Source organism: Microsporum canis, genomic scaffold (assembly GCF_000151145.1).
Source record: "Microsporum canis CBS 113480 supercont1.1 genomic scaffold, whole genome shotgun sequence".
NCBI classification, from domain to species: domain Eukaryota; kingdom Fungi; phylum Ascomycota; class Eurotiomycetes; order Onygenales; family Arthrodermataceae; genus Microsporum; species Microsporum canis.
Window position 1 is genome coordinate 1,237,095 of NW_003299169.1, and position 24,046 is coordinate 1,261,140.

The 24,046-nt window shown below is 45.0% G+C and overlaps 9 protein-coding genes across 9 annotated transcripts; 4 read left to right on the top strand and 5 right to left on the bottom strand.

The window, feature by feature from the left end:
* Positions 1-15: 15 nt before the first annotated feature.
* MCYG_00455 (VHS domain-containing protein) lies at positions 16-2,491 on the top strand (the record flags this gene model as incomplete). The annotated part of the gene is made up of 8 exons (XM_002850305.1): positions 16-85; positions 165-252; positions 345-420; positions 517-810; positions 883-1,155; positions 1,219-1,609; positions 1,671-2,176; positions 2,291-2,491. 8 exons carry the CDS (start codon positions 16-18, stop codon positions 2,489-2,491), a joined length of 1,899 nt encoding a protein of 632 aa, XP_002850351.1.
* A 1,972-nt stretch (positions 2,492-4,463) lies between these two features.
* On the top strand, positions 4,464-5,330 carry MCYG_00456 (uncharacterized protein; the record flags this gene model as incomplete). Its single annotated transcript, XM_002850306.1, has 2 exons — positions 4,464-4,567; positions 4,667-5,330. 2 exons carry the CDS (start codon positions 4,464-4,466, stop codon positions 5,328-5,330), a joined length of 768 nt encoding a protein of 255 aa, XP_002850352.1.
* A 582-nt stretch (positions 5,331-5,912) lies between these two features.
* MCYG_00457 (DNA replication licensing factor MCM2) lies at positions 5,913-8,789 on the bottom strand (the record flags this gene model as incomplete). The annotated part of the gene is made up of 5 exons (XM_002850307.1): positions 5,913-5,985; positions 6,043-6,212; positions 6,313-8,525; positions 8,590-8,705; positions 8,761-8,789. The coding sequence occupies 5 exons, from the start codon at positions 8,787-8,789 to the stop codon at positions 5,913-5,915; spliced, it is 2,601 nt and encodes an 866-aa protein (XP_002850353.1).
* Positions 8,790-9,191: 402 nt separating this feature from the next.
* On the top strand, positions 9,192-10,918 carry MCYG_00458 (mlo2; the record flags this gene model as incomplete). The annotated part of the gene is made up of 4 exons (XM_002850308.1): positions 9,192-9,301; positions 9,380-9,434; positions 9,491-10,812; positions 10,882-10,918. The coding sequence occupies 4 exons, from the start codon at positions 9,192-9,194 to the stop codon at positions 10,916-10,918; spliced, it is 1,524 nt and encodes a 507-aa protein (XP_002850354.1).
* A 54-nt stretch (positions 10,919-10,972) lies between these two features.
* MCYG_00459 (conserved hypothetical protein) lies at positions 10,973-12,936 on the bottom strand (the record flags this gene model as incomplete). Its single annotated transcript, XM_002850309.1, has 9 exons — positions 10,973-11,131; positions 11,153-11,378; positions 11,410-11,620; positions 11,685-11,801; positions 11,840-12,244; positions 12,285-12,566; positions 12,601-12,677; positions 12,699-12,826; positions 12,874-12,936. The coding sequence occupies 9 exons, from the start codon at positions 12,934-12,936 to the stop codon at positions 10,973-10,975; spliced, it is 1,668 nt and encodes a 555-aa protein (XP_002850355.1).
* Positions 12,937-13,168: 232 nt separating this feature from the next.
* On the top strand, positions 13,169-15,021 carry MCYG_00460 (meiotic mRNA stability protein kinase SSN3; the record flags this gene model as incomplete). Its single annotated transcript, XM_002850310.1, has 3 exons — positions 13,169-13,226; positions 13,727-13,886; positions 13,947-15,021. 3 exons carry the CDS (start codon positions 13,169-13,171, stop codon positions 15,019-15,021), a joined length of 1,293 nt encoding a protein of 430 aa, XP_002850356.1.
* A 2,358-nt stretch (positions 15,022-17,379) lies between these two features.
* Positions 17,380-18,900, bottom strand: MCYG_00461 (uncharacterized protein; the record flags this gene model as incomplete). Its single annotated transcript, XM_002850311.1, has 1 exon — positions 17,380-18,900. The coding sequence occupies one exon, from the start codon at positions 18,898-18,900 to the stop codon at positions 17,380-17,382; it is 1,521 nt and encodes a 506-aa protein (XP_002850357.1).
* A 1,793-nt stretch (positions 18,901-20,693) lies between these two features.
* Positions 20,694-21,770, bottom strand: MCYG_00462 (TOXD; the record flags this gene model as incomplete). The annotated part of the gene is made up of 1 exon (XM_002850312.1): positions 20,694-21,770. The coding sequence occupies one exon, from the start codon at positions 21,768-21,770 to the stop codon at positions 20,694-20,696; it is 1,077 nt and encodes a 358-aa protein (XP_002850358.1).
* Positions 21,771-22,254: 484 nt separating this feature from the next.
* On the bottom strand, positions 22,255-23,829 carry MCYG_00463 (conserved hypothetical protein; the record flags this gene model as incomplete). The annotated part of the gene is made up of 3 exons (XM_002850313.1): positions 22,255-23,424; positions 23,686-23,713; positions 23,738-23,829. 3 exons carry the CDS (start codon positions 23,827-23,829, stop codon positions 22,255-22,257), a joined length of 1,290 nt encoding a protein of 429 aa, XP_002850359.1.
* Between the last annotated feature and the right edge of the window lie 217 nt (positions 23,830-24,046).

A 24,046-nucleotide genomic window follows, 5' to 3' on the forward strand; every position in this document is an offset into this window, starting at 1 on the left:
GCAACATCAGCTCGGATGGCGGCCAGGGACCGCTTCAGCGCCTACCTTGAGCCACCTGTACAGTCCACGCTACAGCGATATATACGTACGTCTTCCCTCCGGCCTGCCAACTGATGCTATGCCACCAGAGCATGAAGATAGCGGCTGACTGAGTACCTTACCAGATAATGCGTGCGATCCGCAGAATTATGAACCGAACTTGGCTCTTAATCTCGAAGTGGTGGATTTGATAAATACAAAGAGGGGAAATGCGTGAGTGCAGCCAGTCCCGCGATTGCGCCCTCCTGGCTGAATATGCTATTTCTTCGTCTGAACGCAACCCTAAATAATGACAATCAAAAAAGACCTCGTGAGGCTGCGATGACCATAGTCCAGCTAATTAACTCTCGGAATGCGAATGTTGCTATGCTAGCCCTTGCTGTATGTTTCTGACCGCCGCTCTTTCCACACTGTAGCATCATAGGAAATATATTAAGCTGACCATCTCATCACACTATTTTTCCGTGTGTGATGTAGCTTCTTGATATATGTGTTAAAAACTGCGGATACCCCTTTCATCTCCAGATCAGCACAAAGGAGTTCCTGAACGAATTAGTCCGAAGATTCCCCGAACGACCGCCCATCAGACCTTCAAGAGCACAGCAGAGAATCCTCGAATCGATTGAAGAATGGAGACAGACAATATGTCAGACCTCAAGATACAAGGATGACCTAGGGTTCATCCGCGACATGCACCGTCTTCTTCTCTACAAGGGTTACATGTTCCCGGAAATTCGCCGTGAGGATGCAGCCGTCTTGAATCCTAGTGATGTATATTGGCCCCACTTATCACTACTTATGCTCGATGCAGGGGCTGTGTGAATAACTGATGGTGTAATATAGAACCTTCAATCTGCCGAGGAAATGGAAGAGGAAGAGAGGATTGCTCAGTCAGCGAAATTGCAAGAACTAATACGCAGAGGAAACCCGGATGACCTTCGAGAGGCAAACAGGCTGATGAAAATAATGGCGGGATATGATACACGACACCGGACGGACTATAGGGCAAAGGCAGCAGAGGAAGTCTCGAGAGTTCAAGAGAAGGCTAAATTACTCGAAGAGATGCTGGAGAATTTCAAGCCTGGAGATAAACTAACGGAAGGAGATGTGTATGAGGTATGAGCTAATTGTTATTAGACCAAAGGGCATGTGATAGGGAAGCTCACCTACCTGTTATAGGAACTTGCAAGCGCTCTCCAGAATGCACATCCCAAAATACAAAAGATGTGTGAGGATGAATCTGAGGACAACGAGGCTGTGTCGAAACTCTTGGAAATTAACGATAGCATACACCGAACGGTGCAAAGATACAAACTGATTAAAGCTGGTGATGTAACTGGAGCATCTAATATACCCAAGGGAACTCTAGGGACGAGTACGGGCGTGAAGAAGAATGCCGCTAATGAGCTCTCTCTGATCGACTTTGGAGGCGAAGAGGAGCAGCCATCTTCTTCTAACGGCGGCGCAACTTCCAAGCTATCTACATCCACGCTTGAGGGTGACTTGCTAGGCCTGTCCTTCCAAGACGAGCCTCAAGGCGGTGTTGCGCTTCCTCTAGGACCAACTGATGGTGAGTGACGATGTTACTGCTTCTCACTACCTTCTCATGTTCTTTACTCACCACTCAACAGGCCCCTCGTCGGCCCCTTTTGCAAAATCTCCATCGATACCTTCAACTTTCACACAAAAACCCATATCCCCTCAAGCCGACCCATTTGCTGCCATAACTTCCGGGGACTCCCGGACGTCTTCGCCATTCAATAAACTTCAGAGCTCATCTTCATCAAATGCTCTTTCTTCATTGCTAGATCTTGGACAGCTGGCACCAGGTCCAGCTACTACTGCAAATACTCCTTCCCATACTCTAAGCCAGCCACAGCCACAACCATCAAGCCAAGCCAAACAAGTGGCTTCAGGTCAAAACTCTGAGGCAGACGACGAATGGACGTTCTCGTCAGCCCTTCCAGAGGAAACGCTTCCCTCTCAGAATACGGTGGAAGTCCTCAATACCACCATAGGGATAAAAATGCAGGTCAAACGCCTTCCTGGCGAAAATCGGATACACGGCCTTGTATCATTCTCGAACAACACGTCTCAGCCTATATCGGAACTACATTTTCAAATTGCCATTGAGAAGGTATGACTCACTGCTCTTTCTCCCTGCTTTCCCTCGGTGCTAGGGATATTAAATTTTTTCGTATATTCCATGGAAGGGGTTAGCTAACGTAATGGCACAATTTTCGTGTTGCAGGCTTATTCCCTACAACTCCGGCCGCAGTCTGGTCGGAATATTGCACCACATCAGAAGATTGGAGTCCAGCAGCAACTGCAGATGGACGGAGTAGAGCTTGGCAAGGGTAACTCAGTCAGGCTTCGTTATAAGGTATCTTACAAGATTGGACAAGAACTAAATGAGAATGATGGATTGGTGCCATCGTTAGGCATCTCTTAGTAGCAGCTAGGCTACACCAATCGAACATATATATCTCATTTACCTCGCTTGGCTTGTGGTAGTGGACATTTTTATGATCATAGATATATATTTACAGGAGAGAACGGATCCCTTACTAAAATCATACCTTTGCCCCCGTTATATTGTTTATATACTGTACACATTAGAGATGAATATTTTGAAAGTAGGTATTACAACACCTTTTAGGCTCTTCGGCAAGAATTGGAACAACCGATCGGATGTTGTATGACACAGTTTCAAGTCTGGATAACGGTTAGCGGATCGACTCCTGAAAATCATTATCTTAAAGAGCTGCATACTGTATTGCCACCGACAGATACATGCATGTAGCAGCATAGCACTGACAATGCGGCGTATACGAAGTGCGTCGCAGTAGTGTATATTTAAAAGCCCACGAGATAGAGCTTGCTGATTCAGCTTTCTCAACAACCAGAGCGCTTATTGAAGCGCCAGTATTACTTTATATAATATGATTGCCGTTATACATAGTATAAGCGCGCTAGCCCACACGCCAAGACTCAAATGCCAACAACATGTCTTCCTTCCGACGGATAACAGCAATACGTCGCGCTTACTATTAGGGTGCCAACGCTTATCCATGGACAGATCACCGTCATTTACGGTTAATACCCATCCATGGGCCTCACATAGCACTTTTTCTGTGACGACACCTTGGTAACTTCCTACTCGAAGGGGTATGACCGTGACTCAGTGCCAAAGAATACCCATGGCACTATCTTGAGCAAACCAGGCAAAATCTTCGATCACAAACTAAGTAATGGTTAATAAAGGTACGACTGCAGCAATAACAGCTTGTTGATAGATGTTGGTGCCACTGTCGCCGGTAGCAGCAACCAACTACAAAAACAATATGACGGTCTGTTATTGGATGTTCAGTTCCCTTATTCCCTCATAAGCCCTCTCTTGCGTGCTCCAAAGGCCATCAGTTCGTTTCCGAATGCTTCCGATTCGTGGTGGTTAATGCCAACTCCGTCGGCGCAAAGACATTGGAGTCTGAAGGCTGGCTTTTGGCATAGGCTGGTTAAATGCCATTATTTCGACTACCAGAAGCAATAGGATAGGGTGCTATGTATCTTATCGTTGTCTTTGCAGGCTATTTGGGCTCGAATATGTATTTTCCCTGAAAATTTATCATGGTGTACCAGCCAGACCAAGGTTTCTACGGGTGCTCTACGGTGGTAGAGGAGTTATAGGAATAAGTGAAAAACTAAACGGCCTAGTGATGAAATATCTCTACTCTTGTTCATCACTTTTCCTGCACTAGAATTAAGGAAACTTATTCCCCCATAAGTCTAGAGATATTCTCCTCCTGTCCGCTGAATGGATGTCCGTTCGCTACTTACATGTAATACCCAAGGATCCCCTTACACTTTCTGCTGACAGAGAATACTCAGTGGCAACAGACTCCCCTTCCATTTTTGCGGAAGTGGTATAGCTTACAGCTGGTATTCTCGCGGCCTTCTGCTTTCGAACTCACAAGAAAGAGAGAGAGTTTACCCGTTATTGCTCTGAAGCCCCCTGGCAGATACCAAACTACGGCACCACCTTTTGCTCTGACGTATGCATTCCAATTATATGGGCTGTTTAAGCCTCCCTGATACCATGGTTTCTTACCCTGATGTCATGCTTATGCTTCCATAATGAAAATTTAACTGAGGAAGAGCTCTCCCACCCTTCCCCTTTTCTTTCCTTCCCCTCCTCGTCTTACGTTCACTCTTATATTGATTTTAAAGGGCTTAGAAATATTATTACCACCTCTAGTAGAATATACCCCAGCTACTCAAAACCTCCAAATCGCGTTGTTCCAAGACTCACTTGGAATCATACATTTTTATTTTTATTTTTAGTTTTTCTATTTTTTTATTGTATGAGAGCTAGGTCTCTGCTAATACTTCATACATCTACTAACCTGGGCTGCAGTGTTTACAAAATGGGCGGAGTCAAGAACAGGTTTTCCTTCCGCAACTTTCGCCCAGACAAATACACGCCATCTCTCTCTGAGCTCCGGGAAGAAAGTAGAGGCAGAAGAGAAAGGTAAGTCATACAACAATCTTGATCCCTCCACCATTAGTCTCATCATCCGGACTGAGACTTGGCTTCATGGATATACAGTAAACTAAACTTGTTTCTTAGTGCCTTTCTCAGTGCCGCCCGGAGAACAGATAGGAGCCTCGAGGACCGTCTAGCGTCAGCCAAGAACGCCTCAAAGTGCCATTACGCCAACACAGGGTCGTGGTTTGTCGTTACCCGAGAAGCCATCCTAAATAACGATGAATTCGAGGAAACCCCTCACAAACCCGACTATGGGGACGAACCGATCCCTCAGTCCAACTCCCCAGGTGGAAAACGGCGTCGGAATCATTTCACTCCTCCCGAGCCTCCTCCAGCAGCACCAAGCTCCATTACGATGCGACGACCCGAGTTTCCTTCCTCTCTGCCTACCCCTGCTCCTACTCCTACTCCTACCCCTACTTCTGCCTCTGCCCCTACCTCTGCCCCTGTCTCTGCTCCTGTTTCTGTAATGGGGTCTACTCCTGCAATGGAGTTTGATCCCGCAATGGAGTTTGATCCCGCAATGGAGTTTAATCCTGCAATGGAGTTTGATCCTGCGATGGAATTGGATCCTGTTGTTTTAAAGGATATACTCTCTGGGCTGCAGGACCAACCCCTTGCATCCCAAGGAGAGGCTATGGTTCCTACTACGCACTCGAACCCCCCTGATGACTCACCGAACAGTAGTATGGAAGATGAACCCTTTGACTTCAACCTATACCTCGTTGACAAGTGGCTGTCATGAGTTCTGCTGGGGCGCAACTTGTTTGGGGTTGGGGCACTTAGAACATGTTGGCTAGAGTTTTTGGGGAATTGACAGATATGTGTGGCTAGAGAGTCTGGTTAGGGAGCTTGGCTATGGCGTCCTGTCTGGGTCGTTTGTTTGAGCGATTTGTGTAAATATTATGTTATACACCTTTTGCTCTGTCTTATACATTCTTATTTGAATTTTATGATAATATCCAGCCAATCTCTTACATGTAAGCAGTATTATTCCACGGGTCGGAAGCTCTTTAATCATTAATGTAAATGATAAACAGGTAAGTTAAAAGACGAGTAAGGGCGATGGTATAGTGGATGGCTACCATTAGATGAATCTATCCTGAGCGAGCGCGGACAAGTAGTTCCCCCGATATTCCTTAGCACTGAGCACGGCATGCTTGTAAAGATGAAAGATTGTTCATTAGCTACTGCATCTATTTCATGATCTGAGGCAATTCCCTGCCACAAAAACCCAATCATTACACTGCCTATTTAATATTCCCAGAACCATGAGTTGCTAATTAAGTCCATGTACTGAAGTGTTCATCTCATATCCATGCATCCCTTAATTACGGCTTGTGGTAGGGTTATAGCCTGAGCCTCTATCTCTTCTTACCTTGGGTTTGTTGAGGGTATACCTGTTTGGCCGATTAGATGATTGTGAAGGTATATTAGGGGAACGAATCTTAACGTACTTAGCAAATGCTCTTGAGAGGGCTTTTTTGCAGCTTATCTTTTGGCTGCCAATGAATGAATCAACCGTTACTGCAATTGCCCGGTCAATATCACGGGATGAGCAGTATTCAGACAGACGCATTTTGCAGAATGATTCTGCAATCCGCATGATTGACTCGAGATGTCGCACCTATAACGATCAGTAAGTATTAAAACAGGTACAGAAAGGTGAAATTAGGCTGGTAGCGGAGTGGGAGTGGGGGGTTATGGTGGGGTGGATTAGTACGTACTGTGATAGGATATGCTCCAGTGGCCAAGCTCTCTCGTCTCAAATCAGCAAAGACCTCAGCCACTTTGCCTTCATCAATTTGATATAGTTTTGGATGGCATTTTTCCCGAGCGTAGACGATATATTTTCGCAATAATTCTTGCGGTATCGCGTCAGCTCTTTGTGCCCTGAACCGGGATTCGGGAGAATCCTCCGTAATTTCTTCTGGGTTTCCTTGTGCATCTTTAACTGGATTGGATCGGTAATGCGAATTCATAACAAATGAAGCCAACCCTTCATCTATGTCTGGATTCACCATGTCTCTGACAACACAAAGGATATCGAAACGTGAAAGAATAGGCTCAGTGAGCTCAACATTTTGAGAAAATGGAAGTGTTCCCCTGTAACGTCCACCAATAGGGTTGGCAGCTGCAACAATGGAGCATCGCGCCTGGAGAGTAGTGACAATACCGCCTTTCGATATAGATATTGTCTGCTGTTCCATGGCTTCATGGATCGATGTGCGATCTTGATCGTTCATTTTATCAAATTCATCAATTAAGCAGGTACCACGATCGGCCAACACAAGCGCACCGCCTTCGAGAGTCCATTCGCTGGTCATTGGGTCACGACGGACGTTTGCAGTCAAACCGACAGCACTAGCTCCCTGACCTGTAGCGAAAACAGCCCTATGAGCGGTCTTTTCTATGTATTTTAGAGCCTGAGATTTGGCAGTACCCGGATCACCAAGTAACAGCACATTAATATCCCCACGGATGTTCATTTTACCCTGGGCCACCTTACTAACACCTCCAAACAGAGAAAGGGCAACAGCAGTCTTCACATCTTCGTGGCCATATATACTTGGGCAGATAGAGCTTATTATTCTCTCGACAATATTTGGGTCCTTTGAGAGAGCTTGAATCTGATGTTCGTCTTCCTCGGTCAATTGAAATCCAGCTAGCTGATCATGGGATTTGACGATATGGTTAGCTTCGATGATTGTGCTGAATACCGGCAGGCCGCTCCGTTGACTCATTGGAAGATCGTATTGATTGCGGTAAATACCGGTGATCTCCACTTCATCGCCTGGTTTTGCAGAGTCAATCAAATCTGCCAAAAGGATAACATCACGATGACGCGGGAGGCGGCCTGCGGGCACAGTTCCAGGAGATTCCTGGAGAGTTAGTTTCTGAAAGTTGCGATATTCAGTTCTTTCGGAATTTAGGGTAAATGGGCCACGGCTCTGGCAGTTCTGGCAAAACGAGATTTTAAGCTCGTTGCTGGAGTCTTGTTCGAACGGGCCAAGTGTGACACCACATTTGCTACAGTTGAACATGATATATTTTAGTTGTGGAAAAACACCAGTTCGCCTTGTAACGACACCGCTGACACAGATGAGGCAATTGAGATGGCTCTGTCGAAGTTGTCGAAGAGTGTATTTGACGGGTAAGTTGGTGATTCGTACATGGATCTCGCTGTGAATGCGGTGGTAGTCTCTGTAATGCAATAAAGTAGCCTCCATTGCAACTTGGTCAAATATTTTAAGGACCTCTGCTGGAGCGTTGGCGAGGAAGTATGCAATGATCGATTTTGATTCGCTGAGGTGAGGGTATGCAACCTCAAGTGATTCAGAATTCTCCTCTCCGAGGTTTTTAACAAGAGTGCCGTACACTGATATTCCGTCTTTGTCTGTGAACTCGGTTATGAAGGATTTGAACTCCCGGTAGATTGCTCTATGGATAGCTGGAGTTGCAACCCATTCCGTAAGATTATCGGCTTTGATATCAGCCATATCTTCAAGAGTCAGGTCCGCTTCCGGGTCATCCATATCGGCATCTTGACTCTCCTCGTCATAATTACGTCGATGCCTGCGTGTTTGAAGTGAGAGATCGGGAACTCCATCCAAATCATCCTCTTGAAGGAAAGCAGCCGGCATTTTGCGCCTTCGCGCGATTTCACGGTCTCGTTTATTAAGTCGTGCTTCCAGTTGTCGTCTTGCTGCAAGGTCTAACTCCTCTTGGTCTGCGTCGTCGATATCAATTCCCCCATACTGATCATTTGGGCGGTTGGCATAATCCTTTTCAAAGTTATCTGCAAAAAGATCGATTCCGTCATCATCTTCAGCCATCTCTTCTAGATCATCTATGTCAGGGATAAACCCTTCCTCTGCAGCTATATCATCGTCGTTGTCAACCTCATCAAGAGGCAACATTGGCGGGGACGATGGAGGGGCTGTACCTTAGTTAGTGGCCATACTAAGGTCCGCTTTACTCGATAATTGCCCGGTTCGACTTACGACTCGAAGGGGGGGGTGCTGAGGAGTTATCGTCAAGGCCATCATGGCCACGCTTTCTGCTGGTGATGTTTGCACGCCCTCTGTTACCAGCAGAATTGCTAGGACGCAAGGGTGAACTATGAAAGATTAACAAAAATTAGCACTTTTACCGTAGTACCTGGTGAAGTCAACTGTGTAAGTGGGATGAAACCATACCTCATTGTGAACGATGAATTCCCCACGATATTGATCGAAAGTTGCTCAGGGGTTAAAGTTTTATGAGGGAAGTTGTTACAAGACACCCAGATTTATACAGAATCTTTCGATAGAGTCCTGCTGATACCGCTGGATTGTTTGAGATGCTGAAAAGCTGATAATTTCGATAAAAAGATAAAAAGGATAAGAAGCGCGAACGCGTCGCGTCGCGCCAAAATAAGCGCGTTTTCCCATTTAGTCTAAACAGGAAATATAGTCAGTGCAAACAAGTCAAACACATCTTTGTCATGAACAGAGAAAACAACTTGAAGATTGCGCAAAGAGAGTGGAACAGCTTCGCTGTTGTTCTTGTTGTTGTTGCCCTCGAAACACTGGCATTTTATCCCTTTCTTTCAATTCCCAGCGAGATGGATCAAAACCAGGCACCCGGCCTGGCAGATGGGAAAGCAGACGGGGGCGAAGCCACTCTCAAGCGACGCGAGAGCTTCGTCTCTGAGAACTCGCAGACAGCCTCTGAGTATGTGAAATGCTAGGTTTTTTCCCTACAACAAGTATATTTAAAAGAAAATAACAGATACTAATAATTATCTACTAGTTTCATCAATGAGCAACTGAGATTAGAGGCCGACGCGCGCGAAGCCTTGCCTTACGTATGTTTCTTTTACCACTTGTATTTGAGAGAGGGCTGACCTAGAACTACTAAAAGTCGTTTGATAATTGTACACGACCTCTCGGACCACTTCGACAGAGTTTATTCTCTTGCATTACTTGCAATCCTCCTAATGATACGACTACTTCATACAACGCTGCCGGTGTTTGCTATTCCTGTTCGATTTCATGTCACGGCGAGCATGAGCTAGTTGAATTATTCACCAAGCGTGACTTTACATGCGATTGTGGAACCACAAAATTGCCATCAAACTCCCCGTGTTCCCTGAGAGCAGATCCAGCAACTGGCAAGAAGGGCGTTCACTCAGAAGAGCCATGCAAGACGAATAACTACAACCAAAACTTTAGGAATAGATTTTGTGGCTGCGGTGACACGTACGATCCACATAAAGAAAAAGGGACTATGTTTCAGTGTCTTGGTATTGGCACAGTTGAAACTGGTGGCTGCGGTGAAGATTGGTGGCACCCAGAGTGCTTGAGAGGATTGCCTCGTGTGGCCAGTACTAATCAAGAGGATGACGAAGACCCACCATTACCCCCAGGGTTTCCTGATGAGGATGATTTTGAGACTTTTATTTGCTATAAATGCCTGGACGCCAATCCATGGATCAAGCGGTATGCGGGCACTCCAGGATTCTTGCCTCCAGTTTACCTTGAAGATAACAAGCCGGACGTTTTTGATGATACAATGAAAGCAAAGGAGGAAGAAACAAATGAATCAACAGCAACTTTGACAGAAAAGCGAGCACTGGAGGATGATGAACCCGCGGAGCCGGACTCTAAACGGTTGAAGAAGGATCCCTCAGTACCGCCTGGCGATTCAAGTGAACTTAGCACTGATTTAGTCAAACCTAAGGAAAAACACGAATCACTCCCATTGGAGGCCCCTAAGGGACGGTTTTCACTCTTCGTCAAAGAGGATTTCCGCGACCATTTGTGTAAATGTGTGGAATGTTTTCCTAATCTTAAACATAACCCTCAGCTCCGTGAAGAGGAAGAAGTTTACGAACCTCCACTATCCGAAGATGGCGACGCACAGAATGGCCACAACAGCGCCGGTAGTATCCATACAGGTAGCTTATTGGATAGAGGTGAAGCTGCACTCAGTAACTTAGATCGTGTAAAGGCGATCGAAGGGGTTATGGTTTATAATCATTTGCGCGACAAGGTAAAGGAATTCTTGAAGCCATTTGCAGAGAGCGGTCAAGCCGTCGGGGCGGAAGATATTAAATCTTACTTTGAGAAATTAAGAGGCGATGACCAAGCTATTCTGGAGGCTGGTGGGAAGCCCTCTGCGTCTCACGAAGATGGCAGTGGAAATGAAAAAAAAGATAATAACCGAAGAGAACAGGATGGTGAGCAATGACCCTTCGTTGACCCTTAATTGAGGTCATATTTTACCGGCATTTCCTAACGTTTCTTTTATAGGTTACTGAGTCTAATTTCTACCCCTTGGGATATGTAACACTACATTTCGATACTCCATTTTCTGGCCATATGGCCCATGTATTCCTATGCCCTATTTAACCCTATGATGAGACTTTAATGACTTTGTTAAATACCCCATTGCCCCAAAGGGTCTATTACTCCTAGAACTCTTTACCTTTCCCTCTATAGTCTCCTGACTCTCCTGGTTAATATTCTTGTACTCAGTGGCCCAAGTAACTATCAGATATAACTTAGAGCTTCAAGCGTGTGCCTCTCCGTGAGAACTGAAAAGATCATTTGTTTCAGCTAGAGACACTATTAAAAATCCTATCTCGCCACAAGAAACTATGGCTGTGCCTAGCATGGCTGCTGGATAAAGTGATAGTGGCTTTTTAATTCTGGAAGGGGTGGATGAAGGATAATTGGGATTGGAGGACTCTGACGCAGAATTGTTCGAAATCGGCCTTCTGCCTTGTCCTACCTCATCCATTGGTGCTCTATTGAATAATCGGATACCATTTAGCCTGCCTTTTGCACTTCTGCTCCTTCGAAGTCCGCTTGAAGCACATCACAGGGCCTGCCATGACTGAACGGATACTCTTCGGTATATAGGGCTTTGGCCAAGATATATTCAAACGCATAAGCCATATACCGGTGATTACCTTACCGAGTAACATTAGAATCGAAAAGACAATGCCTTTCCATACAGTTTCGCTATGGAACATATCGTTGATTGGGACTGCAAAACCAATTGATGCCTTATTTTTCAATTAGCAATGAGTCTGGGGATATAAATGGGATGCAACATACGAAAAATAATGGTTTCAAGATATACGCTGTAACTGGAGCGTAATATTTGTGATATATATCCAAGCCGCCATTTTTCAAGGATACATGACAGCTGCTTGTAAAACTGTCAGCTTTGGGATTTGAGCTTCCTACATTTTCCCCAGTGAGCGGTTGCACCAGAGCAGTGCTATTTTGGGATTGTAGTTTAGAAATGTAGATGATTTGTTCTTTGTAGACACCTCTGGATGAGAAACCTCACTATCCCACCAACTAATTGAGGCTCCGGCCAAGTAAGCGGCAAAGAGGTTGGATGTACCCGCAATGGTAGCACTAGTTACAAGTCCAAAGAATATGAATGTATGCAGGATGAAAGGAGTATAAGTCATTCGAGATGGCCTGTTCACATAACCATCTGTGTTTGATTGCCTTATTTTATTGAACATCAAGGTCAACGGCTTCACGATGAACCTGCATACCAGTGGGACGGTGATAGTTAAGCCGAAGGACACGGCAAGAGGCCTAATAACCGAAACAGGGTTAAATGATACGTTGGCTTTTCCGAGATTAGAGATAACTTGGACACAAGCCCAACAACATCATCATGGCAGCGCTGCTTAATACTGTACCAAGGCGGGTGGATAACAGCCCGCTCGTATTTAAGATGGTAAAAGTAGTCCCTAAACTAGTAGAGCATAGTGCTGCACCGGCAGCAAACGCTTGAAGCGGCGTTGCCTCGGCGAGTGGCTGGAGCACAAAGCAATACCCATGGGGAAACATACCCCTGTAACTGCCACAGCCACCGACAGGGCGATATTCGCCCTCAGGGACCGAAAGTCGGTGCCCAATCCTCCTTTGTAACTGTGAGCTAATGAAAATAATTGAATATAGGAAAACACCTAGCTTTACCTTCAAAAACTAAAAGTAGGAGGCCCAAATATCCGAGTTGAACGATGGTGTCTTGCGAGCTCATGTCTAGCCATTTTGCTCCTGGGGTTCCCCAGGTAATGCTGATGAATACTTATCCAAGCAAGCCACAAAATATCAAGCTATCAAAGGCTTTGATCAGCGAAGATTGAACAAGAATCGTCCTGATACCTGGCTCGTGGTAAGGGAGAAAATATTCAGCTCTATCGACCATTATACCTGGATAGAGCCAGTATTAGGGCATTGGAAGTCTAACATTCAGCGCATATACTATTCTATGGAGCAATCCTGTCTCTTCCCATCAGTCTTCAAGTTGACGAAGAAAGGGAAAAAAAAGCGCATCCTCCGAAGGATGTTGAAACGTTCACGTGACGTGAGCTTGAATGGACGACATATAAAAAACAAGCCACTGGGAAGTTCATCAGAATAACAACATCAACCTGCATAAATAATTGATATTTCTGTATTTTTAGATACCTGGAAGATTATTTTACCTCTGAATGATCTACTTAATTCCTTCAAGTTTTTTTTTCTTCATTTTTCACTTGCCCTGTTTAATTTCGCCCTCGTTCAAATGGCTTCTCGATCAACGACCAAAGGCATACATCGGACCGTACAAGTAGCTTTTGATGGTAAGGCAATTACATTCTACAGGAGGACCTCGGTGGTTTTTTCAAGAATTACTTTCTTTCGACATGTTTTTTGACATGTTTACACTGCCACCTTTAATGTCACTCAACTCTTGATACCCGATATTTCTCGGCATCTATGCTCCAGTTGCCATTCTCTACAACCCTCCCTTTTTTTCAAATATTAATTAACCCAGCATTGACTTCGCTTCCGTGGTCCTCTGGGTGGTTCCTTTTCGCTTCTGTGCCGCTGTCGGCTAAAAAAATAACTCGAGCCTGCCCAAATCCCGAGGTTGCTCTGTTACTATATCCACAAAGAATGGAGTACTGTCTGGGCATCTCTTTAGGCCTATCATCTATACATCATCCATGTCCTTTTCAATTCTAAAAACCTACATTGGCAAATCTTTACCTTTTCGAATATCATGCTCTTTCCCATCTACCCGAAAGTTCCGGTTTAGTTAACCCCTGAGCTGACCGTTTGCTGACTGAACAATATCCAGACTCCACAAACCAAATAAAATCACCAGGATTTGGCTATACCAGCAAAGTTCGGATACGAGAGAAATACCATATTGTCGGGTTTATCAGTAGCGGTACATACGGACGCGTGTACAAGGCGGTCGGCAAAAATGGACAAAAGGGTGAATTTGCTATCAAGAAGTGAGAATATATCCCTCATTCGATCAAATCTGGCAGTGTTGTTAAGCAACCCAATTTTAGATTCAAACCAGACAAGGAAGGAGAGACCATCCAGTACACAGGGCTTTCGCAATCTGCCGTTCGAGAAATTGCCCTTTGCACTGAGCTAAATCACCCAAATGTTGTGAGGCTCGTGGAAATTATTCTTGAGGATCGTTGCATTTTTATGGTATTTGAGTATACTGAACATGATCTTCTGCAAATAATTCACCATCATACACAGCCTCAGCGCCATGCCATCCCTGCACCGATGGTTAAGTCGATTCTCTTCCAACTACTCAATGGGCTCCTCTATCTCCATTCAAATTGGGTACTTCATCGTGATCTCAAGCCTGCAAACATTCTAGTTACCTCGAGCGGCGCAGTGAGGATTGGGGATCTTGGACTTGCTCGATTATTCTATAAGCCACTCAACTCTCTCTTTTCTGGTGACAAGGTCGTTGTGACAATATGGTATCGGGCGCCAGAGCTACTACTTGGTAGTCGCCACTATACCCCGGCTGTTGATCTCTGGGCTGTGGGATGCATATTTGCTGAGCTACTCTCTCTTCGCCCCATTTTCAAAGGCGAGGAAGCAAAGATGGACAGTAAAAAAAATGTCCCTTTCCAAAGAAATCAAATGCTTAAAATAATGGAAATACTTGGGATGCCCCTGAAGCAAAATTGGCCTGGATTAGCGTCGATGCCTGAGTATGGCCAACTTCAGGCCTTTGCCCTTGGTCCTGGAACAAGTCATATTCATAAGCCCTCTAGCTTAGAGCCATGGTATAATGCCTGTCTTAAAAATGGTTCATATTCTGCTTCTTCGGTAGCGGGAACTCCTGGGAAGGAGGGGTTCGACCTTCTCTCTCGGCTATTGGAATATAACCCAGCGAAGAGGATTACTGCGAAACAGGCATTGGAACATCCCTACTTTTCCACCGGTAGCCCGATTACAGCAAATTGCTTTGAAGGGTTTGAAGGAAAGTACCCTAACCGAAGGGTTAGCCAGGATGATAATGACATCCGCACAAGTAGCCTGCCTGGCACTAAGAGGAGCGGGCTACCAGACGATACTTTGACATCTAGGGCTGCAAAGCGTGTGCGAGAAATGTGACTTGAAGTTATCATCTTTTCGGCCATCCCCTCCACAGAAAGAGCAAATATCAAGATATCCCATTAGTCTCATTATCTAAGACGAAATGTCGTACATGCTGGATGCGATATTGATTTTCTTGAAATTGCAAAGCCACTCATGCTGGTGGCTACTCTTTGCCAGAATACTCGATATCGAGGCAGCTTACGGAATGCAATCAGGTCCACTGCCATCATTGATTATACGAGTATTAACTCAGGCTATCTACATTACCCTGGAAGTCAAAATTATCTATTGCAAGCGAATGAATGGATATTTATTGCTCCAAGACACCTACTTTCCGGGAATAATGACTTCAAAGCGCCCACTACCACTATTCTTGCAGTGCTTGATATCACTTTGTCATTGGTACCTTATGCTCACCTGTGCTCAATTATGAATAACCGAAAACCGGAAACTTGTCACTGTTGGCTTTGAAATTAATTCCAGGATCTTATTGAGTTTATCTTGTTGCATTAAAATGCGTTACTCTCTACACTCCCTGTTGATTCGAGTTACATCCGCGAATTGATCTCCTTCATCTTTTACAAGACGGCAGATCTTAGCCAAGCTTGCAAGGTCTGTTGTATTTCTTGGAGGAGCTGTTTGTTGATCCATCACTCAGTGACGTCTCACTTTTGGCTTATTAAAACTGCTTGCTTACATTTTCTATGTGATCATGCAATGGATATTTAACACACAGCGTCTGCCACCCGTCGGTAGCTCCGACATTAAATAAAAGCGCAAACGGAAGACGAGGCTCTCTATTTTCCTGTCTTTTCCCATAGAAATGATTTAATCATTCAGATACCCTTGGTATTCCAAACAGTGCTATTCCACTATAAAAAAGGAATTGAAAAAGAACGGAAAAGACGGAAAGAGAAAATGCTTGAGGGGAGAGGTGTGTGTGCATGTACAATATGACTATTACAAGGACTATGGAGTACCCTGTACAGAACAATGCATATATTTACAGATCAAAAGCACCCTCGATTATTGCCATTGGTCTTTTCCATAAAAGTAACCACCAATATACTGATGCGCGACTTGGCTTTGCTTTCATCCAGTAGCTAAATTGAGACGAACCACGAGAGAGATCGGAGAGCACCGGGAAACCCCGTAGGCCCAACAGTCCTGAAAGGAGCTCCACCCACCACGAGCGGCGGTTTTGCAAGTTATTCAACTTATGCACAGTAGTAGCTAGCACTCACAAGCTCTACCGTATTGCTCGTATAACTGCCACAACGCCCCCAAAGTCTGAACATCCTCAAACAGGCATAAATAGTATATTAATACACAGACGGCCAGCAAAGCATTTCAACCAAAGCTTCTTTTCCCTTTCTTCACACTAGGACGATCTTGGTTGTGCTTGGCAATGGCTGTGTCTCCCTTCATACCCGAACATTCTCCGTAGGAGGCGATTTGGCGAGATGGGAAAAATATACTCGCCTTCAGGGCCTGTAACCGAGCAACCGGCCAAGACATCCTTCTTATCTATAACGGAGGTACTACATAGTGACTACCATTAATCCCCTAGTTAACAGCAGCCCTAGGTAAACGGAAGATTGACCCTTAAAGAAGCCTTAACGCTCCCTGGGGGTTTGGAGCCAACTATCTTTCATCGTATTTTCAGGGTATGCAATAGTCAGTCAGCAGCGATCTCATTTCACTTTCAGATGGCCAAACTTTCTGCAAGAACTATGGAGTACTTCGTATTTAAAATATCGCCCTTGGCTTCCGAGCGGATCGTCATTAAACTGGCTTCCCCCATGTGGGTTTTCCGGACATCACTCATTAGTTAATGCCAATCTGGGATGGCACAGTGTATACTCTGTCCTCTATCCTCTACTATGTATGTGAGAGCCACATATAACCAGGGGATCCCAGTTTGTAGTGGTTTTATATTAATGGGAGGGTTGTTTGGAGAAAAGGGACCTGGAGAGTCGAATGGTTGGTTCTCTTAAGTCGTATCTCCCGCCATGACATAATTATATGGTAGTATTATCTATGTAAGTGTCTATAATGACCTCTAGTCTTCTTGTAGATGGGCCGGATCGTGATACTATATCACGGTGGATGTTCCTATTCCCTGAAAATAACAGCTATTGAGCCTGACGTTGACACGGTTGCTGTTGAAAAGCACATCGGCATAGGAAAGATATGTAAGAATCCTTTTGCCGGACCTCCGGTATTCCATATTACACGGGCCTATGACGAGTTATGCAAAGCACTATTACTGGACTCGGGTGATGTGACTCCGCATTCCATTCAACCCATAACATTTATATACCAACAAAAGGCCAGGAAATGACAAAGCAGATGACTATTTCTCCAAAATGTTTATAGAAGCGGCTGCGACTTCATCAACTTTTTGACGCCCTCTATTATCAGTAATAGTCGTGTGAATGTGTCTCCTCTCTCGTCCCGGGCCTCTATCCTCTCCTGCGCCTGAATTGCTCTGATCATAACTGGGGTAATAGCCTCCGCATTGTTCCAGGTGCCCGTCGGGAAGTGATGGCTGAAAGAGTTTTCAGAGTCGCATTGCCCCCAGGATAGGCCAAGTGAGCTATGTAGGCGGTGCAGCATACGTTCACTGACTTGAACGACAATGGATATCTCAAGACCCACTCCTACATATGACTGAAATGAGCCAAGCTTGAGGCCAGGAAATAACCGGGTCATATCTGAAGGTATGGGATCAATAACACTTGGAAAAACAAGAAAGGCATGAAGGTCCGTAAAGAACAAGGCAAATGACTGGGCTAGTCGGAGGTAACACGAAACAAATAGGAGGATCGTTGAAGTGTCTATGGGGGCCGGCTTGCTCGGTGTTATAGGTGATAACCGGCTGCTGCTACCACCGGAGCTTAAACAGGAGGTATCCGAAAATGGTTGTACCAATATGTCAGAAAATTCATTCGCCATTGTGTTGTTGGTGAATAGAGAAGAGTCCAGCTCCGGGATAGGTTCACTGACAGCATCCGGAGACACACCAAACAACCCGCTTCCATATTCTGGCACTGGCATTAGCTGCCTTATTATCTCGGTGAGCTTTTGAACCTGCTCCAGCATATCATGTATCGGATAACCGTGCAGCCGAGTAAATAATGCCTTTCTATTATCACCAGCACAATTTCTCATTCGCTCTAGATGGCGGAGCTGGTCATATTGAGTTAGCCCTAAAGTTGTAAGTTCTCGAACATAACTATCGCGAGATTTCTCCATGGCAAAAAGTTGATTCCCTGGAGCACCACAGGACCTATCAGTAGGTGACGGTATTCCAGATATTTCCTCCGACATATATGTATTTTGAGATATTTCTTCCAGAATAGATGTATTCTCAGTAAATAGAGCGATGGAACTCTCTAGAGATGGCATATCGTTGTTGTAATAAGATACCATATCAACTTTAATATCAGATCCATCCCAGTGAAAATCAAACATCCCTGAATCTTCAGTCATAGAGTCAATTGAAGACCCCTGCCTGGGAGGGAACCGTGGCTGAGGACCTGGAGATGGAGATTTTGGGGAATGCTGTTGAGGCGCGTTCCGCAAACTACTCTGGCCATCTGATTTTAAAGAATCGGCAGACGAGGTTGTGGGTGTTTTTCCAGTTCTTGCAGGTCGGCCTATACGATTTGGAGGGCTATAGACACACAGGACAGATGCACGTCGACAGCGGTCGCATTTATTCCCTGGCTCGGTGCCTTCGGAGCGTAGGCATCTCAATTTTTGTGCGTGGCAACGATTACAGGCCAACCGTAACCGTGCTTCAGATGAACATGTCTGCATTGTCTTTCTCTTTTGGCCATGGGGCGCATCGTTGACTGGCTTGGTCACAAATTTTAGGTCTCTTAACATCGTTATAATTGGCTGTTGGGAGTGATACGCCGTAGATAGGAAGAATCGAGGGAGCACTGGGACAGTAGAGGCAAAATAAGTATATCTAGGAAGGATAATATCGGTAGAGCTCAATTCAGAAATATGCCTGAGAAGAAAAATACTGAGAGAACTGGCAGAAGGGGGTGGAACTAAATGACCACTCCAGAAAACACACGGAATAGTTCCTCGGCGGTGGAATGCAGGAATGCATTCCCCTACCAGGGCTGATCAGACAGTTATATATACAAGCATGGTCTTTCTCGTATTGATTGCATACAGGAGTATGGCAACTGTGTTAGTTAGGTAGCTCTGCTCCCGCAATAACCAAGAGTGGATTTCAAGGTAACCGCATATAAACCTTAGACAAGAGCTTTTACACCTCACTAAACAAATAATCATCGAGGCAATGGAGAGTTAGGCCCAAAAGAGGCCGAGCGGTCGGTTTTTAAGCAGAAACCAATGATGGCCCAGGCTGCTTAACCAATGTATTAGATGGATAAGATGGGCATTGATAGGGCTATCAAATGTATATTTCCCGTTGGGTCTGTTAAAAATGCAAGGAGGAGAAAACATCCTAACTACAGAGTAAACATACTATGTAATGAGATTGGATAGGAAAAGGAGAAACCCTGTCCCCTGCGTTGGCTGCAATGCAACCTTCGTCCCTTGGCAGTATTTGAGCTTGATATGAGCCCTGCTAACTGAGGTTGCAACTTAGATATTCGACGGCAGCTCCCGCTTGACTGTAAAGTGCGTAAACTGTCCGTCCTTCATGAACGAGCTAGTCCCATCAAAGGGCTTATGGACGGATGTTAGCCACAAGGCTCCTAGTGGCTGTGGAGAAGTGGAGAGGGTGTGTCATGCCACGAGTTATATTTCCCTAGGTATATCCACGTGTGATAATGCTGGAATAGAATGCCGTCAAGACGGGGCGATACCAGAAACAGGCCATACCCCTGGAGGCCAGAGCCTATTATGTACCGTATAGATGATGCTGATGTTAGTAAGACCTAGTGACTGCCGCATATAATGCCACAATAACTGCTCGTTTACCAGTTCTAGGAAAAGGTCGAGAGAGCATGCATGTATTATGCATACTACATTCGTATAACAAAGATCCTTGTTCTGATATAACGAGTGTGAGAATGTAGGATGGTCCCACAGTGCTATTCCAAAGCATGTAGTAAGAGCGTCCAGGCTGTACCAGGGTGTGTAAGCCTTGGTGAGATCACGGATAGAAGGTGAGCCAACGGGAGATCATAGGTTGACAAGTATAAATAGTAAAAATAAAGGGGCGGCTGTGGAAGGAAGAGAAACACGAGGCTTACATGGTAAGAATGTCTGGTCGTCGAATTAGGAATGGCGGGTTCCTTGGCGGCAAATAATAAGCTTAAATCTTGGCGCGCTGAGATCGACTTGTTGATCTGCAGCGATGTAGTACAGAAAAAAGCAAGCAGGGAGTATATAACGATATCCAACTCAAAATTCTCCGTCCGGTTACTTGTCAAAGTAAATGGCAGTTTAGAATAGTCGTTTACTGGTAATAGGTTAGTTTTCGGAGCTACATTACTGCCAAGCAAAGGTATCCTTGTATTAAGCTACTCCCCTCCCATGGTTCAAGGCTATATACAGTACATGGGAGCTATATCAATCATCAAATATTAGCTCATTTTATTTTACATAACTATATCACTCGATAACCCAGTTCTAAAAGTGGCAAATGACTGTGGTAAGGTTGCAGAGTTATACTACATTACATATGAAATAGCCGTTCAAAACACGAAAACAAGCTTCTCCCCTGATACTTGTCCTGATTTCACCTCGTCCAGGCCAGAAAGCACGTCCTCCCATGTTGCCTTTTCTTTAACCCTCAGCGGATGGGGCCGCATCTTCTTCTCATCGAGTATATTTTGGAGGATTTGAGCCAACTTGCCACCAAATGCTCTCGTTTCCTCATTTCCGGGCCTTTCATAAGGCGGTGGCCAAGCAATATCTTTACCCAACATAGATATTCCTACAATCCAAGTGGCCTTGATGGCCTTTCTAGTATTTGCTGTTGATTCCCAAAAGGGGTCAAGGGAGGTATAGTGGCCACCAGCACGGCCAATGGCACCATAACAAATATCAATTGAGCTCTTCGTTGAGATGCAGTCTAGTGCATATTTCAGGTTGTTCCTGGTGGCCTTCTTGATGTCTTCCGCGCATGACGGTGAGCGATAATCGAACACCTCTTCCGCTCCATAACTCTTGACCAGTTCATAGTTTTTTGGAGAGCACGTCGTAATAGGACGGAGGCCTGCAAGCTTGAGAAGTTGAATTGCAGTTGTGCCTACCGAAGTGCTTCCCCCATACACAAGGACAGTTTTGGGCTCCTTAGCAGGGCGGAGTATAGGCCAGACATCAAGCTCTGACAAGAGATTTTGAAACAAAGCTTGACCAGCAGTGAACCAGATAGTGGACATAGCCCCACCGATGGACCAGGGAACGTTCTCAGGGAGGGTAAGAGTTATATCCGCAGGTGCGCTGACATAGGTTGCAAAAGCACCAGACGAGGGGTCGAGTGGATCCGATCCCATCACTGCTCCGCTAATTCGGTCTCCAACCTTGACGTCTCGTTTAACCCCTGAACCCACCGCCACAACAACTCCCGCAAAGTCACATCCCCCAATCAGGCCAGGTTTGGAGAATCCAGCTTCCATCTTGGTATCCACAGGATTTACTGATACCACTGCAGTTTTCACAATGATCATATCGGGCTTGAGTTGCGCTACCTGAGCATCATGGGAGACGTGTAAGTTTCCATCGTTTCCGAAGGTAAGGGCGGTTTGTCTCTCCGGAAGTTGGACCATTATTGCGGTTTGCGCGCGTTTTATCTGTTGATATGGTTTGCTGCGTGTCTGGAAGAGGGCAATCTGTATATTTTCTGCCGTGGCATAGGCAGCTAGAACAAAAAACATTACATTCTTCCCTTGCTCTATTATAAAGCCTTCTCAATGCTGTTCTTCAAAAAAAAAAAAAAAAAGAATGACTGCAATACATCATCCGAAAATCGCCGAATCGGCGCCAACAACAGCGGGGCGGGGCTTTGGCATGATTCTCGCCGAATTGAAGGGCAGTCCCTTTTAATTGGTACTCAAACAAGACTCCTATTTTTCCTTTTCGAAAAGTGGGGGACAGATTCGAGTTTTGGTCTGCTTCAGTGGCTGGTATGGCTACGCCAGTAATATATTTTGGATGCTTATACTAAGTATCAGTAGCCATATTATGAAAAGGTTACATTCATGTATTTCTCTCTTTAATGTTAATGTCTGTTGTCACTATCATAAGCTAACTTTATAGTTGGCGGTTACTGATCCCTTTATAATCGGACTTCATCGCCGTCATTTGTATATGTACAATGGTAGCCATTCCTTGCTGCACTGGTTCACTGGTATCACCACCAGTTACCGCGGAGATAAAGCCATTATTTCCCGTCCTCGCTGGAGGTGCTTCCGTAGGCATACTCCACCACAAATTTTGGTGGTTGAGTTCAAATGACCAATGCTTGCTTCGACTGGGGGAAACAAAATCCACTCTGTAGCCAGTGGTATGGTCGGAGTAATTGCCCCTGAGCTTCCCGCTGTATGTAGAGCGAAATGATAAGTAGTCTTTCGTCAAAGAGACACTATCATCTGAAACCATTTCAACGAGCACTGTATCATCTTTCACCAAAGTTGCCCTAGTGTACGTTTTGCCGGGGTGGAGGCGACTGAAGAGGCGGAATAGGACGAAAGTGTAAGAGCCCGCATGACCACGGACATATGTGGTCCCTTCCATCAATTCAGGCATCGACTCAGTCGATCGACAATAATCATTGCCTCCATAACCCTCGAATTGCAGTTGTTTGGATGCTTCTTCTTCATGGAAGGTAAAGTTCACCTCCGCCTTTGCGCGAGGAATTGAGTGCACCCAAGCTAACCCAGGTCCCATCAGCTGACGCTCTGTGGTGATTTCAACATCTCTTCCACCATGCTGTTGGAGTTTCAGGGTGCCTCGGACAGTGGGTAGGTTGATAGTAACAATAACCTCCGACATGTCGAATGACACTTCATATTGTGCCCATGAAGAATCACCGGTATCATCATCATCCTTCTTTCCTAGCCATTTCCCTACAATCTTCTCCGTTTCTGGGTCGGCTTCGATGATGCTATCTTGAGCGAAAAGTTCCGCCGCTATCTTGCTTCCATCTGGTAAAGCGGCTCGAAATGTAGTGCGAATTGGACATTTCCCCAAAGCTGCTTGAGTACCATCACGGAAGAATGTCATGGTAACAGCAATATTATCGACGGTTGGGTCAATAGCATCAAAGATCCATGCTTCCAAATGAGTTTTGCTCATACAAGTAAGTTGAGGGAAGAAGATATGCTGGTACTCTGTGAAGTAAGGTGCGGCACCATCTGCCATAGGGTCCTGCTTCTTGACATGAGAGACAACAGGCTGTGAGAGTTGCATTTTGGTAATTTTCTAGAGAGTGATATTCCAGTATGGTAGATTTCAAGTGGTAGAAACTCACAGTTGAGTATAGTGGCGAGCTTGAAAATATGCGTGGATTATAGAATATTCATATATCGTTATCCCCGGTGCCATGAAAGGGTTAGGATGCGAAAAGAAGGCAAGACATTCTTGAAGTTTCTGAAATGCATCAGAGTGCTTATTTTTTAGTTCGTATCCAAAGTCTTCTAGTTGCAGCGTTACAATTAACGCTTTGCATCCCTGTGCTCCTACCGGCGAGATACTACGCTGAAGTCGCCGACTGAGGACTTGATTAGCAACTCACTATGCATTTTCAGGTCTTAGCAGCATAAAAATGTCTCTAAGAGATATCATAATCACAGTAATGATCGAGTGTTGACTTGGAATATGAGTCATTACGCAAACCAGCCTCTTTGGTCATTTCGGTCATTGACAGATTCCAGTAATATTCAGTGGTTCCCTGTGATATTAAGAAGAGAGTATTAATGTACCAATATAATTGACATTTGCTAATCCACATAGCAAATATTCTGCTTTTCTACAGCTTTGTAACTGTTTTAGATGTCGTTCAGTAAAGCTTTATGACTAATCGGACTAGTATGCTGTTTTACTG